The following is a 19,675-nucleotide window of genomic DNA, read 5'->3' on the forward strand; positions in this document are numbered from 1 at the left end:
TTAAAATATCTTAAATATTTATTTCAGAAAGTTCACAATTTCACTTTGCCTACTTGGGCAACAGATACTGTCCTGGAAAATCTTCTTCGCCTGTCAGAAATATCCATGGCGGCTTACTTTGGCATATACAAACAACATGAAAAGTCTAAACTGATGGGAGGTAAATGAACCTGCTGATTTTATAAATAGGTACTGAGTTAATGACTAGGGCAACAGTGAAAGCTGGCATTTTTTATTAATGGAACATGTTTTAAGAAATATGAAGTTTGTCATTCTTTCAATTTCCCGGCTGTCTATGTTTCAACAGTTTCTAAAATATTGGCTATACACTAGTAGATTTTCAAACAAATATTTGTACAAATATTCCAGAAAAGGAGAAAAGGGATTTGAGAAATTAATTTGCGTGAATTAAACTGCAATCATCCTAAATGGCATTATGGAAAATATGCAACAATTGCATTTGGGAGATTACCCTTTGGACTTTTTATATGGCAGAATAAGGAGTATATATAAATCAGATTAAAAGGCATATTAACTGCCAACTTTATTAATATACACAATAAAAATAAAAAAGTAAACAGTGCATATAGCATACAGATATCCAACAATCATAAATTGCAATAATACTTCAATGAGTAGACATATATAAAGTATCAAAAATGAACCCAAGCTTGCAATTGCAAAGTGCCATCCACAACAGTAAGGTCAGCAGATTGGATATTCAACCATAAACCCAACATGTTCCGGAAGTTATTGCATTATTGTGCATTTTCCTTCTTCAGGGGTGGTTTATTATAAAGAAAGGTTGGGATATTGTTTTCTTATCTGTAAAAATATGACAAATTGTATACTAGTGGCGGCATTATGATATACAGCAATATCAGAAGAAAAAAAAAACGTACAATCCATTATAAAACAATTTTCACCCCAAAGGTACTCGCATATCAGACTCATTGGAAACGTTTCCAATGGCACTTGAATTGCAAGCTTGGGTTCATTTTTGATACTTTATATATGTCTACTCATTGATGTATTATTGCAATTTATGATTGTTGGATATCTGTATGCTATATGCACTGTTTACTTTTTTATTTTTATTGTGTATATTAATAAAGTTAGCAGTTAATATGCCTTTTAATTAATTATCTGATTTCTATATACTCCTTATTCTGCCATATAAAAAGTCTAAAGGGGCATCTCCCAAATGCAATTGTTGCATATTTTCCATTGTACAAATATTCGTATGAAAATTCCTTCATTCCTTTGTATGAAAGTACCTTCAATGACTAGATGAATGTCATTTGAAAGCACCTACATATTTGTTTGTTTTTAACCCATTCACGCCTAAGGGTAAAACAAATCTTAATGCCTAAGCACAATTTTGCAACTTTGACATGTTAGTAAAACTGTACATATCACCACAGCTACTTTGTGTATCCAGGTGGATTATAACAGGAAAAATTGGGCTTTCATTTGGTGGTAAATGGCAATGGATATCTCCTGATTATATATGTAACCATTCCGATCAGTAGACTTAAAGTGTGTCTTGGTCAACAGGAAATTCTGCTCTTTATAAATCAATAAATCTAAAAATGGAAGAGAAGATGCACTGAACTGATAAGTAAATCTGACACCCCATTGATTTGAATTCAGGTACCAAAACAGGAGTCGTGAGTCTCCACATGAAAAGAAAAAATCATTTTCCCATAAAGCCATAAATTGGTTAGACTCGGGGCAAAATTGAATTGTAAATAAAAATCTTCTCCAAAATAGAAATAATTGTGCTCCGTGGCAAATTCTAATCTCGAAAAAAATCCTTTCAAATGTTTTTTTATAGTCTGATCTTTATTCAGGAAAAATCTGACTGCCATATATCCTATTTGGTGTGGGATAATAGTATACAGAGAAGAGACGTCCGCTGTAACAAGCAAGATCTCTCTCTCTCTATGTTAATGCCTTTATTAATGATTTGTCTGGATTATTTCAAAATTGCTGGAGTCTTATTCACCAGGGACTGTAAAAAAATCAATACATTTTCCTATTTCCTATGTTATTGAGTCGATCCCGCTAACTATAGGTCTGCCTGGAGGTTTTTGAGAATTTTCATGCACTTTTAGCAGATAATAAATAATAGGTATCCTCGGGGCTAAAGGAATTAAAAATTCCTTTTTATTTTCGCTTATCGCCCCTTTCCGAAATCATTCCTGTATTAAATTATTTAATAATCGCTTATACTGGTTAGTGGGGTCTTTCTGAAGAATTTTGTATGTATTTTCATCTCACAATAAATTTTTAATTTCCTCTAAATAATCCTGTTTCTTTAACCACTTGCCGCCCGCCCTATTACAAATTGACGGCGGCAAAGTGGTTTCATTATCCTAACCGGACGTCATATGACGTGATTAGGATAATGAGCCGCTGCGCGCCCCCGGGGGCGCGCATCGCGGCGATCGTTGTTGCGGGGTGTCAGTCTGACACCCGGCAACTACGATCTCGGTAAAGAGTCTCCGACGGAGACTCTTTACCATGTGATCAGCCGTGTCCAATCACGGCTGATCACAGTGTAAATGGGAAGAGCCGGTGATCGGCTTTCCCTCACTCGCGTCTGTCAGACGCGAGTAGAGGAGAGCCGATCGGCTGCTCCTCTGACAGGGGGGGTCTGTGCTGATCGATTATCAGCACAGCCCCCCCGAGGATGCCCACACTGGACCACCAGGGACACCACTAGACCACCAGGGAAAAGGTAATAAAAATCCATAATCCTCCCTAGACCACCAGGGTGCCAGTCAGCACAATGGGTGCCAATCAGTGCCCATAATGGATGCCAATCAGTGGCCACAATGGGCATCACTGATTGGCATGCATTATTGTTTGGCACTGATTGGCATCCATTACTATAACACCGATGCCGCCTATGAGTGCCCACCTGTGCCGCCTATGAGTGCCCACCTGTGCCGCCTATGAGTGCCCACCTGTGCCGCCTATGAGTGCCCACCTGTGCCGCCTATCTATGCCCACCTGTGCCGCCTATCCATGCCCATCCGTGCCGCCCATCCGTGCCAGCTATCAGTGCCAATTTGTGCCACCTATCAGTGTCCGTCCGTGTCGCCCATCCGTGTCGCCCATCCGTGTCGCTCATCAGTGCCGCCTATCAGTGCCGCCTATCAGTGCCACTTCATTGGTGCCACATTGGTGCCCATCAGTGCCACCTTATCAGTGCCCATCAGTGTAGCCCCATCAGTGCCCATCAGTGAAGGAGAAAACATACTTATTTACAAAGTTTTGAAACTGAAACAAAAAAAAACATTTTTTTTTTCAAAATTTTCGGTATTTTTTTATTTGTAGCGCAAAAAATAAAAACCGTAGAGGTGATCAAATACCACCAAAAGAAAGCTCTATTTGTGGGAAAAAAATGATAAAAATTTCATTTGGGTACAGTGTAGCATGACCGCGTAATTGTCATTCAAAATGCGACAGCGCTGAAAGCTCAAAATTGGTCTGGGCAGGAAGGTGTTTAAGTGCCCTGTATTGAAGTGGTTAATAACACAGTTCCCCCACCCTTATCTGCTGGATGGATAACTATATCCTTTATCTCATAAAGGTTTTTTTTTTTTTTTTACCTTCATTGACTATGCTTTGTTATTTTTTATGATTTTTAAAAATTAAATTTTTTTGCAAATCCTGCAGAACCAACTCTTTAAATACACCAATATTAGGCAGCTGTTTCCCAGGTGGGTTGAATGTTGATGCATTCCTTAAACCTGTTCCAGATGGCCTGATTCCCTTATCTCTACCCTTGGGTATAGTAAGAAAATGTATTTTTATACTTAATTTCCTCACATATTTTTGAACATCAATAAATGGAATTTATTTAAGGATTTTTGTGGGGCAAATTTCAGTCCTTTATTTAGTGTCATTTTTTCAGCTTTAGTGATTGCTATTCCGCTTAAATTAAAAATATTATGGTCAGCTTTATAGGACAATAAATCAATAAAAGTCAGACTCCGGGGTCAATTCATAAAGCAGCAGCATAGCTCCCAACTGTCCCTGATTTCGAGCAATGTCCCTCTGTCCCTCATTCCTCCTCATTTTGGTCTGATCTATATAGTTTTATATAAAATGCACTTTTTATCTATCAAAAAGTGTATCCCAGTGCTAAATCCTTCATCCAATTTCTAAATTGCTGGATTTGTAAATTCCAAAAGCCAATATAAAGGAATAGTAGTGGTTAAAAAAAAGCACTTGTGGGTTTATCCAATCTTTTTTTTGTACAATTCTCCTTTAAGGGGGCGTGGCAAGGGGTGTGTCCTATGCCTGCATACTTTTGTGATAGGTGTCCCTCATTCCCATCTCAAAAAGTTGGGAGGTATGCAACAGTATGGTATCTGGCTCTCGTATCCACAATCACGCATGGCCGGCGGTCATCGCAACTGCTGGCCAAGCGCATCAGCACCCCGGCAGTGCGGCATCATGACCGTGCCAACCTGCTGCAGTATAATGACGGCAAGCGGTTAAATAACAAACTTGTCATACTTACCTGCTCTGTGCAGTGGTTTTGCACAGAGCAGCACCACTCCTCCTCTTCTCGGGTCTCTCCCTAGTGTTCTTGGCCCCTCCCTCCTGTTGAGTGCCGCCAGAGCAAGCAGCTTGCAAGGGGGGCACCCAAGCAGGCTCATCCATTCACACACAGAGCCACAGTTTGCCATGTCCCCTCTCTCTCCTCATTGGTTTACTGGCTATGATTGACAGCACTGGGAGCCAATGACTGTCACAGCCAATGTTGAGGGAGAGCCAAGGCTCTTGTGCACATCACTGGATCGAGATGGGGCTCAGGTAAATATTAGGGGGGGTTGCTGCACCGGAGGTTTTTTACCTTCATGCAAAATTACCCCCAGCATTTGTGCCAGTGGAAGCCATAATAACCTTCAACACAGGTATCAGTGGACTCTAGGGTTGCACCAATACCGATACTACTGGTGCAAATACGAAGGAATATTAAAAAACAAAACAAAAAGCTACTGACACAAAAAGTGGTATTGGTGCAACCATAATGGACACATCGATAACCCCCAGCATTGGTGTTAGTGGACACATTAATAACCCCAACACAGGTATCAGAGGATACATTAATAGATCCCAACATTAGTGTCTGTGGATACATTAATAACCCCCAACACAGGTATCAGAGGATGCATTAACAAACCCCAGAATTGATGTCAGTGGACACATTAATAACCCCTAGCACAGGGGTCAGTATTATTAACCCTCTCTCCCACATTAGTGGTCAGTGGCAGTCAGTGAGCGGTTCAGGCAGGCGGGCTGGCAGGTTGGATCTCTGAACCTGATCGCATTCCCTTCCTGCTCACACAGCAAGCAGCCTACACCAGAGCCTGAAGCTGCCAGGAGGTAGGCAAAGGAGATCCAGTTCTGCAGCTGGAGGGAGGGGGTAGTAAAATCCTCCCCACAGCAGCTACCGCTGCCCAGCATTGTGCTCTGCTCTGAAAGACAGGAGTGTCACTCCTGTCATGCAGGCAGCTGGAGGAAGGAGGCTAACAAATTGGGGGTGGCACAGTGTTGTAGTGGTTAGCACTCTCGCCTAGCAGCAAAAAGGGTCACTGGTTCAAATTCCAACCATGACACTACCTGCCTGGAGCTTGCATGCTCTCGCTGTGCCTGCATGGGTTTCTTCCAGGTACTCCGGTTTCCTCCCACACTCCAAAGACACAGGTAGGCTAATTAGCTTCAGTCCAAAATTGGCCCTAGTATTTGATTGGGGACCTTGGATTGTGGGCTCCTTGAGGGTAGGGACCAATGTGAGTGTGCAATGTATAGGGATAGGGACAATTGTAGACACTCACTCAGGTTGAACTGGCTGGACTGGTGTCTTTATTCAACCTTACTAACTATGTAAATGGAACGTACCCTTTTGGGTGGAGCTCTACTTTAAGGTTAAGCTGGAATTCCACTTTAATGTAGCAGAGAAGGTAGGAAAAGTCCAAATATTTTAGACTAGCAGGTACTGCATATATTGTTTTAAGGAAAATAGAAATGGAAATACCCAATGGGGAAGTCTTTACCAGGGAAAATTGTCCACTTAATAAGGAAGGATTGAGTAACAAGGACAGGAAGTGAAAGAAATCTCCCCAAGGAGATACCGACATAATGAAAGAACAGGGGCTTTAAAAAAATTACCACTCTTACAATAACTAGGATTTTTTTTTTAAGTTTTCTTTAGATACGTGTTCCACTGTTACATTAAAACAACATATCTAGTAGTAAGAGTACCCTTTAGATACCAGGTGCATATTTGTAAAGCAGTGAATATGACTTTCACCAAGCATTCACTGAGGTTGAGTTCACACTATTCTGAATTGGATGCAGGTTTCCCTACATCCAATTCGTATGTCAGGAGACTGTGACCGCTTCTCAATGGAGCCAGTTCACACTGTTCCTGGACGGATGCGGCGGAAATTGCACAGGAGTTCTGTGCGTCTTCTGGTCTGTTTCAGGTCCAATTTCAGAAAAAAATTTGGACCGAAATCGGACCTGAAACGGTGAACAGGGACACATCGGACCCCTGCTGTGAGCCACTCCGCACGGCAGTGTGAACCCAGCCTTAGCCCTTGTACACACGGTCGGACATTTCGACAACCAAATCCGTCGGATTTTGTCCATCGGATCTTGTCTGAAACTGTTTCATACACACGGTCGGACAAAGTTGTCGAACAATCCGATCTTTCAGAACGTGATGACGTAATTTCGTTACGATGGGACTACGTTCAGGCTAGTAGCCAATAGCTTTGATGTAGGAATTTGATCTGAGCATGTGTGGCACTTTGTCCGATCGGAATTCTCTACACATGATCGGAGTATGTCCGATCGGACCAGTTTGTCGGAAAATATTTCCAGCAAGTTTGAAAATTTGGTCCGACGGATATTCCGACGGAAACATTCCGATGCATACCACACACAGTCGGATTATCCGACAACACGGTCCGATAGGACACATTCCGACGGATTCTCCGACCGTGTGTACAAGGGCTTGGGGCGAATCAATCATTGTCATGTAAAGCACATGCAACTGGAAGATTCACCTGCAGTGAATATTTGGTAAATGTACTGTAGATTTTTAAAGACAAGCTAGCTAAACAATTGTCAGCTAATGTGATAACTCATGTAGCCATGAAGTAAACAACCAAATGTATTTATATACTTATCAGTGAATAAGGTAAAGGCTTTAAAGCCAAAAATTGCACAAATGGTGTTCTTTAAATTTTTGAAATTAATTGAAAGCATTTCATCTTGTTTTCAGGAGTCCTTGTGAAAGCCATTTTAGAAAATATTACACAAGCTCTCACGCCATCTAGCAAACAAAAGCTGATAATGTACTCTGCGGTATGTATTTGGTTTTCCTAGCAGTATTTCTTCATTATTTTTAAAAGGGTCTCTTATGTAAGAAAATATAGCAAAACAGAAATAGACCTCTAACTTGGATTTGGACATTGGTTGTAGAGAATCTTAATGCACAAAAAGAAAATATATATATATACAGAGGGTATAGAAAAGCATCACATTTTGTTGCTTTTCAGCCTGAATGAAGACAGACACAGTTATTGTTTTATTCAGCTGTATTTACTAGTACAACTAATAACATCCAAGTGAAAGACATATCACCAACCTGTCAGAATAAAATTGAAAAAAAAAATCAAAAACCGGAACAACCTTATGTCAGTATTTTGTTGAATCACCTTTGCTTAAATTACAGCCTTTAGTCTGTTGGGATATGTCTCTACTAAGTTTGCACATCCTAGACTTTTCAATATTTGGCCACTCTTCTATGCAGAGCCGCTCGTTCAGTTAAATTTGATGGTAACCATTTGTGGACTGCAGTCTTAAAGTCATTCCACAGATTTTCAATGGGGTTTACGTCTGGGATCTGACTAGGCCATGCAAGGACATTCAGATTTTTCTCCTTCAACCACTGTGTGGTCATTATTGCTGTGTGCTTTGGGTCATTGTCATGTTGGAAGGTAAACCTTCTGCCCATTGGCAATTTTCTGGCAGAGGGCAGCAGATTTTCCTCAAGAATTTGATGGTATTTTGCCCCATCTATTTTCTCTTCTATCCTGACAAGTGCTCCAGTCCCTGCTGCACAGAAACACCCCCATAACAGGATATTACCACCTGCATGCTTTACTGTAGGAATGGTGTTATTTGGATAGTAAGCTGTATTGGACTTCCACCAGACATATTGTTTGGTGTATAGGCCTAATAATTACATTTTAGTCTAATCTGACCACCTTAAACGCACCTTGCAGAATCTGAGGCCACATGGAAAACAGTTTTATGGTCAGATGAGACTAAAATGGAATGATCAGGGCGGGGGAATCTCCTGATCTCTTGGCCCAGTACAGTGACAGCTTCCTGGTGTGCTTGCTCAGGTAAGTTCAGACTAGGATCCAAATGTGCCTGAGCTCATCACTAGCCCCTACTAATCCCTCCACATTTTCTCTGGAGACAAAATATTACTGCTGTAGCTTGGAATAGTATTTCTTTATTCCAGTAAAATTTCCTGGAATGCCATTGTGAGTTGTCCTGACGACGTCATTACGAAGGAACATTCCGGTCACATCGTTTGGTCCGAACTTTTGGTTCCCGAGATCCAGGGGGTGGAACGCATGCCAATTCAAGCAGCGGAAGCAGCAGGGTTAGGTTCCAACTAACACGGTCTGATAAGTTCGTTCCCTCTAGTGGGGAGGCAAGGCACTTTTAAAGTAAGAGGCCATTTGGCTATTTTTGTTTTTTATGTTATTTTAAATAAAACAATATTATGCCATGGTCCTGTTCTCTCTATATTTTTTCTTGAGCAAAGGTGGATTGAAACGTTACTCTTGGTACACCTAAGCAGAGTTTCTCCATCAAGGTCGGCAGTTCCTTAAACCTGACAAAGCTTCACCTGACCTTTCTTTTTAAATAAAGCAGTCATGGTGATTCGGTGAGTAGGCTACTTACCATAATTCACAGGGTGATGTGTTTGTGCATTTCTCCTAAGCGGTGATGGGACACAGGATTTACTCCACTTCAGTTTCACGTTCTTTATGTATATGGACATTTTTTATGTATATGGTCACTTTCTGAGTTGATTGATTTTATTTAATGTATAGTGCAGCATGTATTGACTAGTAAGATACCTGTGGTATTATTAAGCACTAGAGCACTTTATTGTTATCACTTAAGGTTTATTATAATAGCGCCCCCTTATTACTTATAATGCACAGTTCAGGTAATAAGGCAGGCTGAGTTCAGGGGATAGTCCAGTATACAATCTGGGTCATACACAGGTGATCCAACAGCAAGCAAGGCAGACTAACGGGATGCTTGAACGGGATGCTTTATCTAGAACAATGCAGGTAAGTCTGTCTCTATCACAAGCAAGGGATAAGAGTGTTCGTGTTCGCTTATTATAATAGGTGACTGATCAGATCAATCATCTTGCAGGTGACAGACAGGGGGAAAGCAACAGCCAACACCTGGGTGCTGGAATGAAGAACAGGGGCACAAAGTGATCATGACATTACCCCCCTCTGACCCTCAAAGACCAGTTGGACATCCAGCACAGGACCATCAGACTGGGCATGCATAGCAGGGGACATGTCACAGGAGTCAAGCCAGATAGCTGAAACATAAGTGGAGTGCAGAGAGCCGTGAAAAAAGGTTGAAAGCCCCAACTGGCTGAATGAGGCAGTTTATCCAAAGGATGGATTGAACCTCTTAGACTGGATAGAATGGGTGTAGAAGAAGTAGGGTAAGGCCAGGTTGCAGAAAGTCCTGAATGAAAAAAAGCAGGAAGTTCAATGGGCATGGGCTGGACTGGCATAATTGATGTGGTGACCAACTGGACCGCATTACCAGGTGTAGCAACTGTCTGAATCACATCACCAGAAAGTCTAGAATAAGAAGAAGCAGGAAGCTCAACAGGCATGGGCTGAACTGCCATAATTGATGCAGTGGCCAACTGGGACGCATCACCAGGTATAGTGTCTGAATCGCATCACCAGAAAGTCCTGAATAAGAAAAAACAGGAAGTTCAATGGGCATGGGCTGGACTGGCATAATTGATGCAGTGGCCAAATGGGTTGCATTGCCAGTTTTAGCGACTGTCTGAATCTCATCGCCAGGTGTAACAACTGTCTGATTCACATTACCAGGTGCAGCAACAGTGGAACTTGCTGACAAGTTATCCTGGCTGTGCGTCCAAGGGAGTTTAGCGACAAAGGCAAAGGTAGGGGTAATCCAGGGAACTTGACTTCTGAAGACTTATGCCGCATACACACAATCAAACAATCCGGTGGAAAAGTCCGGCAAATCCGCCCGTGTGTGGGCTCCAGCGGACTTTTTTTACCCAAAAGTCCGGCGGACTAAGAAGAAGACAATATGGCCGTGTGTGTGCTAGTCCGCCATACTTTTGAAATGAACGGACTTTTCCTGCACGGAGAAAAGTCCGCTCATTTTGAGAGCGGCTCCAGGAAGCCGGGACCAGAGAAGGAGGCGACAGAAGATCGGGCCACCGCTTGTAAAAGAGCTAGAAGAAGGCATGGATGCCCGGCAAGAAGAACTGAAGAGGGGGAGAAGACCCCCGAAAGTCGGAAGAAGAGGGCGGCAGCGAAGAAGAAGAAAGCCGGGCTCCTCCACTAGTGAAAGAGCTAGCAAAAGAGCAGAAGATAGTGGAGGAGTCCGGCGAGGAGACCCCTGAAGACCCTGTGTGTTGTGTTTTATTTTACATTTTTTTCACAGGTGAATGGGTAGGGGTACATTGTACCCCATACTCATTCACATAGGGTGGGGGGCCGGTATCCGGGGGCTCCCGGATTCCGATAAGCCCCCCGCCCGCAGACCCCGACAATCAATGGCCAGGGTTGTCAGGAAGAGGCCCTTGTCCTCATCAACATGAGGACAAGGTGCTTTGGGGTGGGTGTGTCGTGCGCCCCCCCCTTCCCCAAAGCACCCCCCATGGTGAGGGCACACGGCCTGGTACGGCCCCCCCTTTCCTGACCAGCCGGGTTGCATGCTCGGATAAGGGTCTGATATGGACCTAGGGGGGCCGTTTTTTCGGCGTAGGGCTTCCCCTTTAACTCCATATCAGGTGATGGGGCCAGCGATGCTTCCTTCACTGGTCCCGGCTACCTGGAGCCGCGTTCAAAATGAACGGACTTTCCTCCGTTTGTGTGGGCAAGTCCGTTCATTTCAAAAGTACGGCGGATAATCCGCCGGACTTAGTCTGCCGGAAAAGTCACGTGTGTGGGTAGGTCCGCTCGTTCAGACAGTCTGGTGGATTTCCCGCCGGTTTGTCCGCCAGACTAAGTCCGCCGGATAGTCTGATTGTGTGTACGCGGCATTAGAGGAAGTTTCCAAACAAGGCTCAAGACTACAAAACAACGTATACGCTTGGTTTCTAGGAGGAGAGGATTTAGGCTGTGGCAATTGGCTGGAGAGGTGACTATAGAGAATTCAATAGATTTGTCAGCATGTTTTGTTATAACAGAGTCATGTAAAGGCACATGGTTATGCAAACTGGAGTCACATTTGGAAACGTTATGAACAGGATCCGAATAGGACTGGAAAAAAGTCATGTGACTGGTATTGGCCACACAAGAGTTATACATAGGCAACTGGTCAGCGGTTGTAATGCAATTCTGGATGCAGGTCTGGGACCAGGACCCAATCACCTGTGCAGCCCAGTCTATGTGTGGGTTGTGAAGTTTAAGCCAGGGATACCCCAAGATAAGGGGATAAGCAGGACAAGAGATCAGGTAGAAACCGATTGTCTCCCTGTGAAATTCCCTAATTGTCAGGGTAATAGGTACCATACACAAGGTCACTGGACCCATGGACAAGAGAGAATTTTCAACGGTTAAGACTAAGAAGGGTCTGTGTACCTTAGTCACTGGAATCTGTAGACGGTGTGCTAGGTTCCTATCAATGAAATTGCTAGCAGCATCAGAATCAATGAAAGCGGAGAGGTAGCGAGAGAACTTGGCAGATCTAAGTTGTGCAGTAACAAATAAGCCATTTCTGAGGGAAATAGACACGGGGATATTTACGAAAGGCAAATCCACTTTACACTGCAAGTGCACTTGAAAGTGCACTCAAAGTGCACTCAAAGTGCACATGGAAGTAAAGTCACTGTAGATGCGAGGGGGACATGCAAGGAAAATAAAAAAACAGCATTTTAGCTTGCACATGATTGGATGATAAAATCAGCAGAACTTCCCCTCATTTCAGATCTACCCTTTAGATTTAGAGCAACTGCACTTCCAAGTGCACTTTCAGTGCAAAGTAGATTTGCCTTTCGTAAATAACCCCCTCAGTATGGTCTATAGAAGCAGACCCCACCCACACTAGATTGTTGGCGTTTCTCGGTTTATTAGGACAGTCAGCGACAAAGTGGCCATGGTTGTCACAATATAAACAAAGTCCCTGAGATCTCCTTCTAGACTTCTCCCCAGGGGATAAATGGGTAGCACCAATTTGCATGTGCTCATCCTCCTGAAAGAAGAAGAGGTGGGCAGCCTTTCCATAAACACCTGTCAATATGGATGGCTACTTCCATGGCTTTATTCAATGACTTCGGTTCAGGATAGTGAACTAAGGAGTCCTTAAAAGAGTCTGATAAGCCTAACATGAATTGGCTTCTTAGAGCGGGTCATTCCACCCTGAGTCAGGTGCCCAGCTGCGGAAATTAGAACAGTATAGCTCAGCGGTGTGTTTACCCTGAAGTAATGACCTAAGGTCCATCATACAGCAAACCTAAGGCTTTGAAAAAGGCTTCAACTGACCCTCTGACTGGGTCATCTGTTGGGAGGCTAAACTCCCAAGACTGGTGATCCCCCTGCAACCATGTAATAATCAGGCTGACCCGCTGTGCTTCAGAACCAGAGGAGTGGGGCTTAAGTTTAAAGTATAGTTTTAAAGTGTTACTACACCCATAAATATAAAAACAAATCATCCGCCCCCCACAGTGCACACAGCTGCTAAATCTTCTTTATTATATTCAAATACTGCTGATATATACCTTTTTTTTTCTTCTATATATCACGTTCACGTGTAAATATACAGGGTCCCAGCGATTCCCCAGTGTTCATTGAGGAGGATATTTCACTCTCCTCTGGCGAAACTGCCTCTGTATCAGTGACCCCTCACCCGCTATCCGGCCAGTACCGATTGCCGTTGTGCCAATGACATGCTTAGTTCACAAAAAAAAGCTCTACTGAAACAGGAAATGTTCTGTCCAGCATAAAATACCACAACTGAGCATGTGCAAGTTGAGATTGACTACCTTGCCTGTTCTTTCCAAGGTAGACATTACAGGAGGGGGAGGATCACAGATCACAGTGAGTATAACCAGGGCATTTTTTCAGCGGGAATGCAGGGAAACGCAGTTCTGGCACCTCCAGCACTGAATGTATGTAATGACAAGGGGTGCTGGGGTGGGCTGGAGGGTCTATGGTTGCTGGAGTGGATTTATTTTTCAGTGGCGGTTGGTCTATTGTTGCTAATAGGTCAACTATTGCTGGAAGAGATCTACTATTGATGGAGGGGGATCTATTGATGCTGGCTGCTGGGAGATCTGTTGTTGCTGCTGGGTCGTATTTTGTTGTGGGGGTCCATTGTTGCTAGGGTGGTCTATTGTTTCTGAGTGAATCTATTGTTGCTGGGGGGCAGGATCTATTGCTGCGTGCTGTGGGGAATCTATTTTAGTACTTATCTTGCAATCATTAACAAATTTCATACAAATTACTTAGCACCACAAAGTAATACTTGGCTCTGTACTCTCTAAAAGTGGCAGTACTGAGAGGTGGGTAGGTGATGAAACCAAGCAATGGTGCTCAGAGGTGGGTAGGGGGCAGAGATAAGAAGTGACTCAGAATGGGGGAGTTCCTGCACATATTTGCTGAGAAAAAAAGCCCTGAGTATAACAAGCATGCCATTTTGCATATAAATACAGATTTTACTGTTGTGGGTTTAGTAACACTTTAACTGACATCATCTGAAAATCTAAATTCATCACTTTGATTCACAGATGAATGAACAGAAAGATACAAAAGTAACAATAAGTTTGCATCTTTGTATAAGCACAGTCTGGAGCAGTGTTATTTATAAACATTGATAAAGACTGTTTTTTTGACAGCTAGAGCTGCCAAGCTCTTCTCTGTGTATGCTGTAATGCCAGCCTTGACTAATCACCGCCAACAATTACGATATATTTGGAGACTGGGGGTCCCAGAAGCAGGGCAGAGAGATTAGATAGGCTACACAAATCCTGTTTACAATTATGAAGCTTTTTTTTTTGGGCATGTGTAACATGCCCAAAGTCTTCAACTAGTTAAAGTGCAACTCCAGGAAAATTAAAAAAATCCACTCTTGCACTGCCTTGCCTCGCACTGCAAGGGTTAAATGTTTGTTATGTCTAGGGGAGTAATTAAAAGGCCCTATGACTTACCTTACACCTAGCTTCAGCTCTCCTCCCATGCCTTAAGCTCTGGTCTATGGAGTCTCTGCATCATCATGCAGGAACATTATTTTTACATAATAACAAAACAATGGGGGGATTACCAGACTTATGTGTACCAAAAAATGCAGCAATATCCATATTCTTGTATAATTAGTGCTTCCTGTGACAAATTAATAACAGAGGGGGGTCTATACTGATAGGGGGGGGTCTGCACTGAGGGGGGTCTTTACTGATAGAGGGGGTCTATACTGATGGAGGGGGGTCTGCACTGAGGGGGGTCTATACTGAGAGGGGGTCATTGAGGGTGGTCTATACTGAGAGGAGGTCTACACTGAGGGGAGTCTATACTGATACAGGGGGTCTACACTGAGAGGGGGTCTATACTGATAAAGGGGATCTACACTGAGCGGGGTCTATACTGATAGAGAGGGTTTGCATTGATGGAGGTCTATACTGATAGAGGGGGTCTGCACTGAGGGCGGTCTATATTCATACAGGGGGTCTACACTGATAGTGGGGGTCTACACTGAGGGGGGTCTATACTGATAGAGGATTCTATACTGATAGAGGGGGTCTGCACTGAGGGGGGTCTATACTGATACAGGGGGTCTACACTGGGGGGTCTATACCGATAGAGGGGATTTGCACTGAGGGGTGTCTACACTGATAGAGGGTCTACACTTAAGAGGAGTCTATACTGAGAGGGGGTCTACACTGAGGGGAGTCTAAACTGATACAGGGGGTCTGCACTGAGAGGGGGTCTATACTGATAGAGGGGGTTTGCACTGATGGGGGTCTATACTGATAGAGGAGGTCTGCACTGAGGGGGTCTATACTGATACAGGGGGTCTACACTGATAGAGGGGGTCTACACTGAGGGGGTGTCAGGAAAGGTTCCTTCCGCTGGTAATATCGATCATTTGGCATGCAGTACTGAGATCCCCCCGCAGGTGTTTCCTGGCAGTTTGGAGCTGTCAGAAGAGCTTTTCCCTGCTGCAATTGTGTCATCTCTGGTCTGCAGTACTGCCATCCACCAGCGGAGGGATCCTGGCAGTGTGGAGCAGGTATTACCTTCTGCAGTCAGGCGTCACATGACTGATAGCAGCCATTGTATAAATACCCGGCAAGTGCACACACACACCTTGCCCTGGTATTGTCCTTGTGCCCTGACCTGTAGCCTGTTTACCTGATACCTGATCCCTGTTTTCTGCATCCTGCCTCCTGCCTCCTGAACCTGTTGCAACCTGATCCCTTTCTCCTTGTCCCCCCATCTGCTGACCTCCTATTTATGACCCTGGCCTGGCTTGACTATGATTCTGGTACTCCCTTTTGCTACATATGCTGGTTTGTTTGTTTATCTTCACTGTTTGGTTGTTTGGTTTGTTCACTCAGTTTGTATTGGTGGTGTGTTCACATTTATATGCATTTACTCTAATAAACGTACTTTCCCCTATTTACGTCTGGTTCACTCTGTCGCAGTCATATAGTTCTGGTCACTTCTAGTTCTTGATAGGGGGTCTATTATGCTAGAGGGGGTTGGCACTGAGTGTGGGTCTATACTAATAGAGGGAGTCTGCACTGAGGGTGTCTACACTGATACAAGGGGTCTACATTGGGGGGTCTGTACTGATAGAGGGGGTCTGCACTGAGGGTGTCTATACTGATAGAGGCGGTCTACTGACCTATACTGATAGAGGGGATTCTGTACTGAGGAGGGGCTATAGTTGGTGGGAGGGTGACACCATGTTTTTCCGTTGGTGGGGGGGGGGGTGACACCAACCCTAGTGATGTCACTGTCCCATCACTCTTCTGTGTGTGCTCTGCAGGAAGTCAAGCTAACAAGTTCACACTTCCCACAGTACACATACAGGAGGAGAGAGTCAGGGGGAGAATGAGCAGACCAGCTCTCTCATCCCATGTGAGAGGAGAAGGAGGGGGGACTTGGGAGGGAGGACGGGAGGCAGTATTCGATAGAACACCAGCTCTGAGCTGTATGAGAGAGATGCTCTCAGCTCAGAGCCATGCTGAGGAGACAGGAAGCATTCATGAGCACTGTTAGGTGACATTGATGAACACTAATAGGAGGCACTAATAGGCACTGATAGGTGGGATTGATGAGCGCTGGTGGGCGCTGATAGGCAGCACTGATAAGCGGCATTGATAGGTGGCACTGATAGGTGGCATTGATGAGCACTGATAGGAGGTACTGATAGGCGACACTGATGGGCATTGTGCACTGATAGGCAGCACTGATAGACACACCTATGGGCACTGATAGGCAGCATTGATGAGCACTGATGGGCATCATAGATGAGTAGGGATGAGCCGAACACCCCACAGTTTGGTTCGCATCAGAACATGCGAACAGGCAAGAAATTCATTCGAACATCCGAACACCATTAAAGTCTATGGGACTCGAACATGAAAAATCTAAAGTGCTAATTTTAAAGGCTTATATGCAAGTTATTGTCATAAAAAAAGTGTTTGGGGACCCGGGACCTGCCCCAGGGGACATGTATCAATGCAAAAAAAGTTTTAAAAGCGGGCATATTTTTTCGGGAGCAGGGATTTTAATAATGCTTAAAGTGAAACAATAAAAGTGACCTAGTACCTAGGGGGTGTGTATAGTATGCATGTAAAGTAGCGCTTAGAACTGTCCCTGAATAAAGTGTAATTTCTGAAGGTAAAAAGTCATTTAAAAGCACTCGCGGCTATAATGAATTGTTGGCTCCCGGTAATACAGAGAACAGTCATTGAAAGTCATTGTTAAAAAAAAAAAAAAATGCGTGGAGGTCCCCCCAAATTCAATTACCAGGCCCTTCAGGTCTGGTATGGGTTTTAAGGGGAACTCCACGCCAATTTTTTTTTTTAAATGGCGTGGAGTTCCCCCCAAAAATCCATACCAAACCCTTTATCTGAGCACGCAACCTGGTAGGCTGCAGGAAAAGAGGGGGGACGAGAGAGTGGCCCCCCTCCTGAACTGTACCAGGCCACATGCCCTCAACATGGGGAGGATGCTTTGGGGGCATGTTGATGAGCACAAGGGCCTCATTCCCACAACCCTTGCCCAGTGGTTGTGGAGGTCTGCGGGTGGGGGGCTTATCAGAATCTGGAAGCCCCCTTTAACAAGGGGACCTCCAGATCCCCCCCCCCATTTACAAAGAAAGTGTAAAAAATTGTAAAAAAACACACAGACAGGGGATAAGTCCTTTATTAAAAATTAAAAAGATGCCAGTGGTGGTAATCCACTCTCGGTATCCTGCGATGAGTGATCTCCTCTCCGGGGTCCAGCAATGGATGATCTCTCCTCTCCAGGTCCAGGGTCCAACGATGATGTCCAGCGCAGCGCATCCTGTCTCCACCGGAGACACCACGGGAATCCCAGCAGCCTGACAGGTCTCTTAGCTGAGGACAGGGCCTCCGTTACATGACCCTATCCCCCTCTGATGCAAGGGGAAACCCGGGCTTCCCCAGTGATGTGCAGGTGACCCCACCCCTCTCTGATGTAACGGAAACCTGCTGCGTACACACAACCGGAATGTCCGACAGAAAAAGTCAGAAGGAAGCTTTTCATCGTATATTCCGATCATGTGTATGCCTCATCTGACTTTTTTTCGAAAATTCTGATGTACCTAGAAAGAGAACATGTTCTAAATATTTCCGACGGAACTAATTCCTATTGGGAAAACCGCTCATCTGTATGCTGTTCCGACGAACCAAAAACGACACTTGTTCTGAAGCAAGTACGAGAAGGAAGCTATTGGCTCCTGGCTATTGAACTTCCTTTTTCTAGTCCCATCGTACGTGTTGTACGTTACTGCATTCATGACGGTTGGACTTTGGTGTGATCGTGTGTACGCAAGACAGGAATTCCGTCGGAAAAACCTTCCGAGTTTATTCCGATGGGAAAACCAGTTGTGTGTACAAGGCATTAGTCCACTACATATGAACTTTCAAAGATAAAAATGTGTTTGCATGTCCAATCACGTGAGTTAGTTCACATTTCTGGCACACATTTCAATGAATGCATACTCTACAAGTGGTTATGCTTCTGTGTACTTTACTGTATACAGTACTGTATCTTTATTTCAACCTTTTTTTCATGTATTTGTGTGAAATGTTTTATAAAACAATTACAGTAATTTATTGGGCCGATTGTGTTGGCTATTTTGTTGGACATACAAATAAACTGGATTTACAAATGTTACTCTTGGAACAGAACTCATTCAAATGTAGGGGACTTACTGTATATTTGGACTAAACCTGATCTGTAAATCCCGTACTCACGATCAGACTTTCCAACAGGAAATGTTGGATATCAGGTTGTTGGCGGACAATCCGACCATGTGTATGCTCCATCGGACAATTGTCGGACTTTACGCCAACAAATGTTGGCTAGCATGTTCTCAAATTTTCCTCCAACAAATGTGTGTTGTCGGACTTTCCGATCATGTGTACACAAGTCTGTCGGACAAAAGTCCTAAGTACAAACACGCATGTTCGGAAGCAGAAGCGGTTGTTCTTGTAAACTAGCGCTTGTAATGGAGAATTAACAATCGTGACGTGGCAAATTATGAAATCTCCAAATGCAGCACACAATTCTCTTCTTCTTTAATGAGATAATGATGAAGCTGTTTTGTTGGTGATACAAATTTTCAAAGTGATATCAAGAATAATGTTATGTTTTTCTCTTTTTTATTCGTGCAAGTTACCACAACATCATTATCCCCTAGTTTTCAAGAACAAAGATACAGCTATGTTGGTGTCCCTTGTCAATTTTACATTGTATTTTTTAAAATGTAACTGCCTACTCCCAAACTGTCATTTCAAATAAAACACATAGCCAAGTATTAGTCTCCACAATTTTTTTTATTGTGCATTAAAAAAAAAATAGACATGCTATATGCCAATAGAAAATAACCAAAAAGTGCATTCTATGCATCCAAAAATATAGAAAATTTCCAAATCAAATCATTATTGAGCCAAAAAAAAATGTCAAAGTAATGGCTCCAAGGCTAATAATAAATAACACATTATCTCCTCTGAATCCGCAACATGTCTTGTTGACGAACGGCCGTTCAGAAAATAACTGAAAAGCACAAAATGAAAAGCGATAAATGAAAAACGCGGAAAGAAAAGCGCGAATCAACACACCAAACTTCT

At 43.6% G+C, this 19,675-nt stretch overlaps 1 protein-coding gene across 5 annotated transcripts in view; it reads left to right on the plus strand.

Annotated features, from left to right (window-relative positions):
- The window catches only part of LOC143996460 (prostatic acid phosphatase-like), a 115,798-nt gene that overhangs the window by 77,364 nt on the left and 18,759 nt on the right, over window positions 1–19,675 (plus strand). For all 5 annotated transcript variants that reach the window (XM_077491518.1, XM_077491514.1, XM_077491516.1 and 2 more), the window contains 2 exons: window positions 28–160; window positions 7,313–7,395. In XM_077491518.1, the coding sequence (XP_077347644.1) occupies window positions 28–160; window positions 7,313–7,395 (216 nt within the window). The remainder of the gene's footprint in view (window positions 1–27; window positions 161–7,312; window positions 7,396–19,675) is intronic.

The sequence above is a fragment of the Lithobates pipiens genome, unplaced genomic scaffold (genome assembly GCF_037356315.1).
Source record: "Lithobates pipiens isolate NorthernLeopardFrog02 unplaced genomic scaffold, aLitPip1_a1.2 Scaffold_19, whole genome shotgun sequence".
Lineage (NCBI taxonomy): Eukaryota > Metazoa > Chordata > Amphibia > Anura > Ranidae > Lithobates > Lithobates pipiens.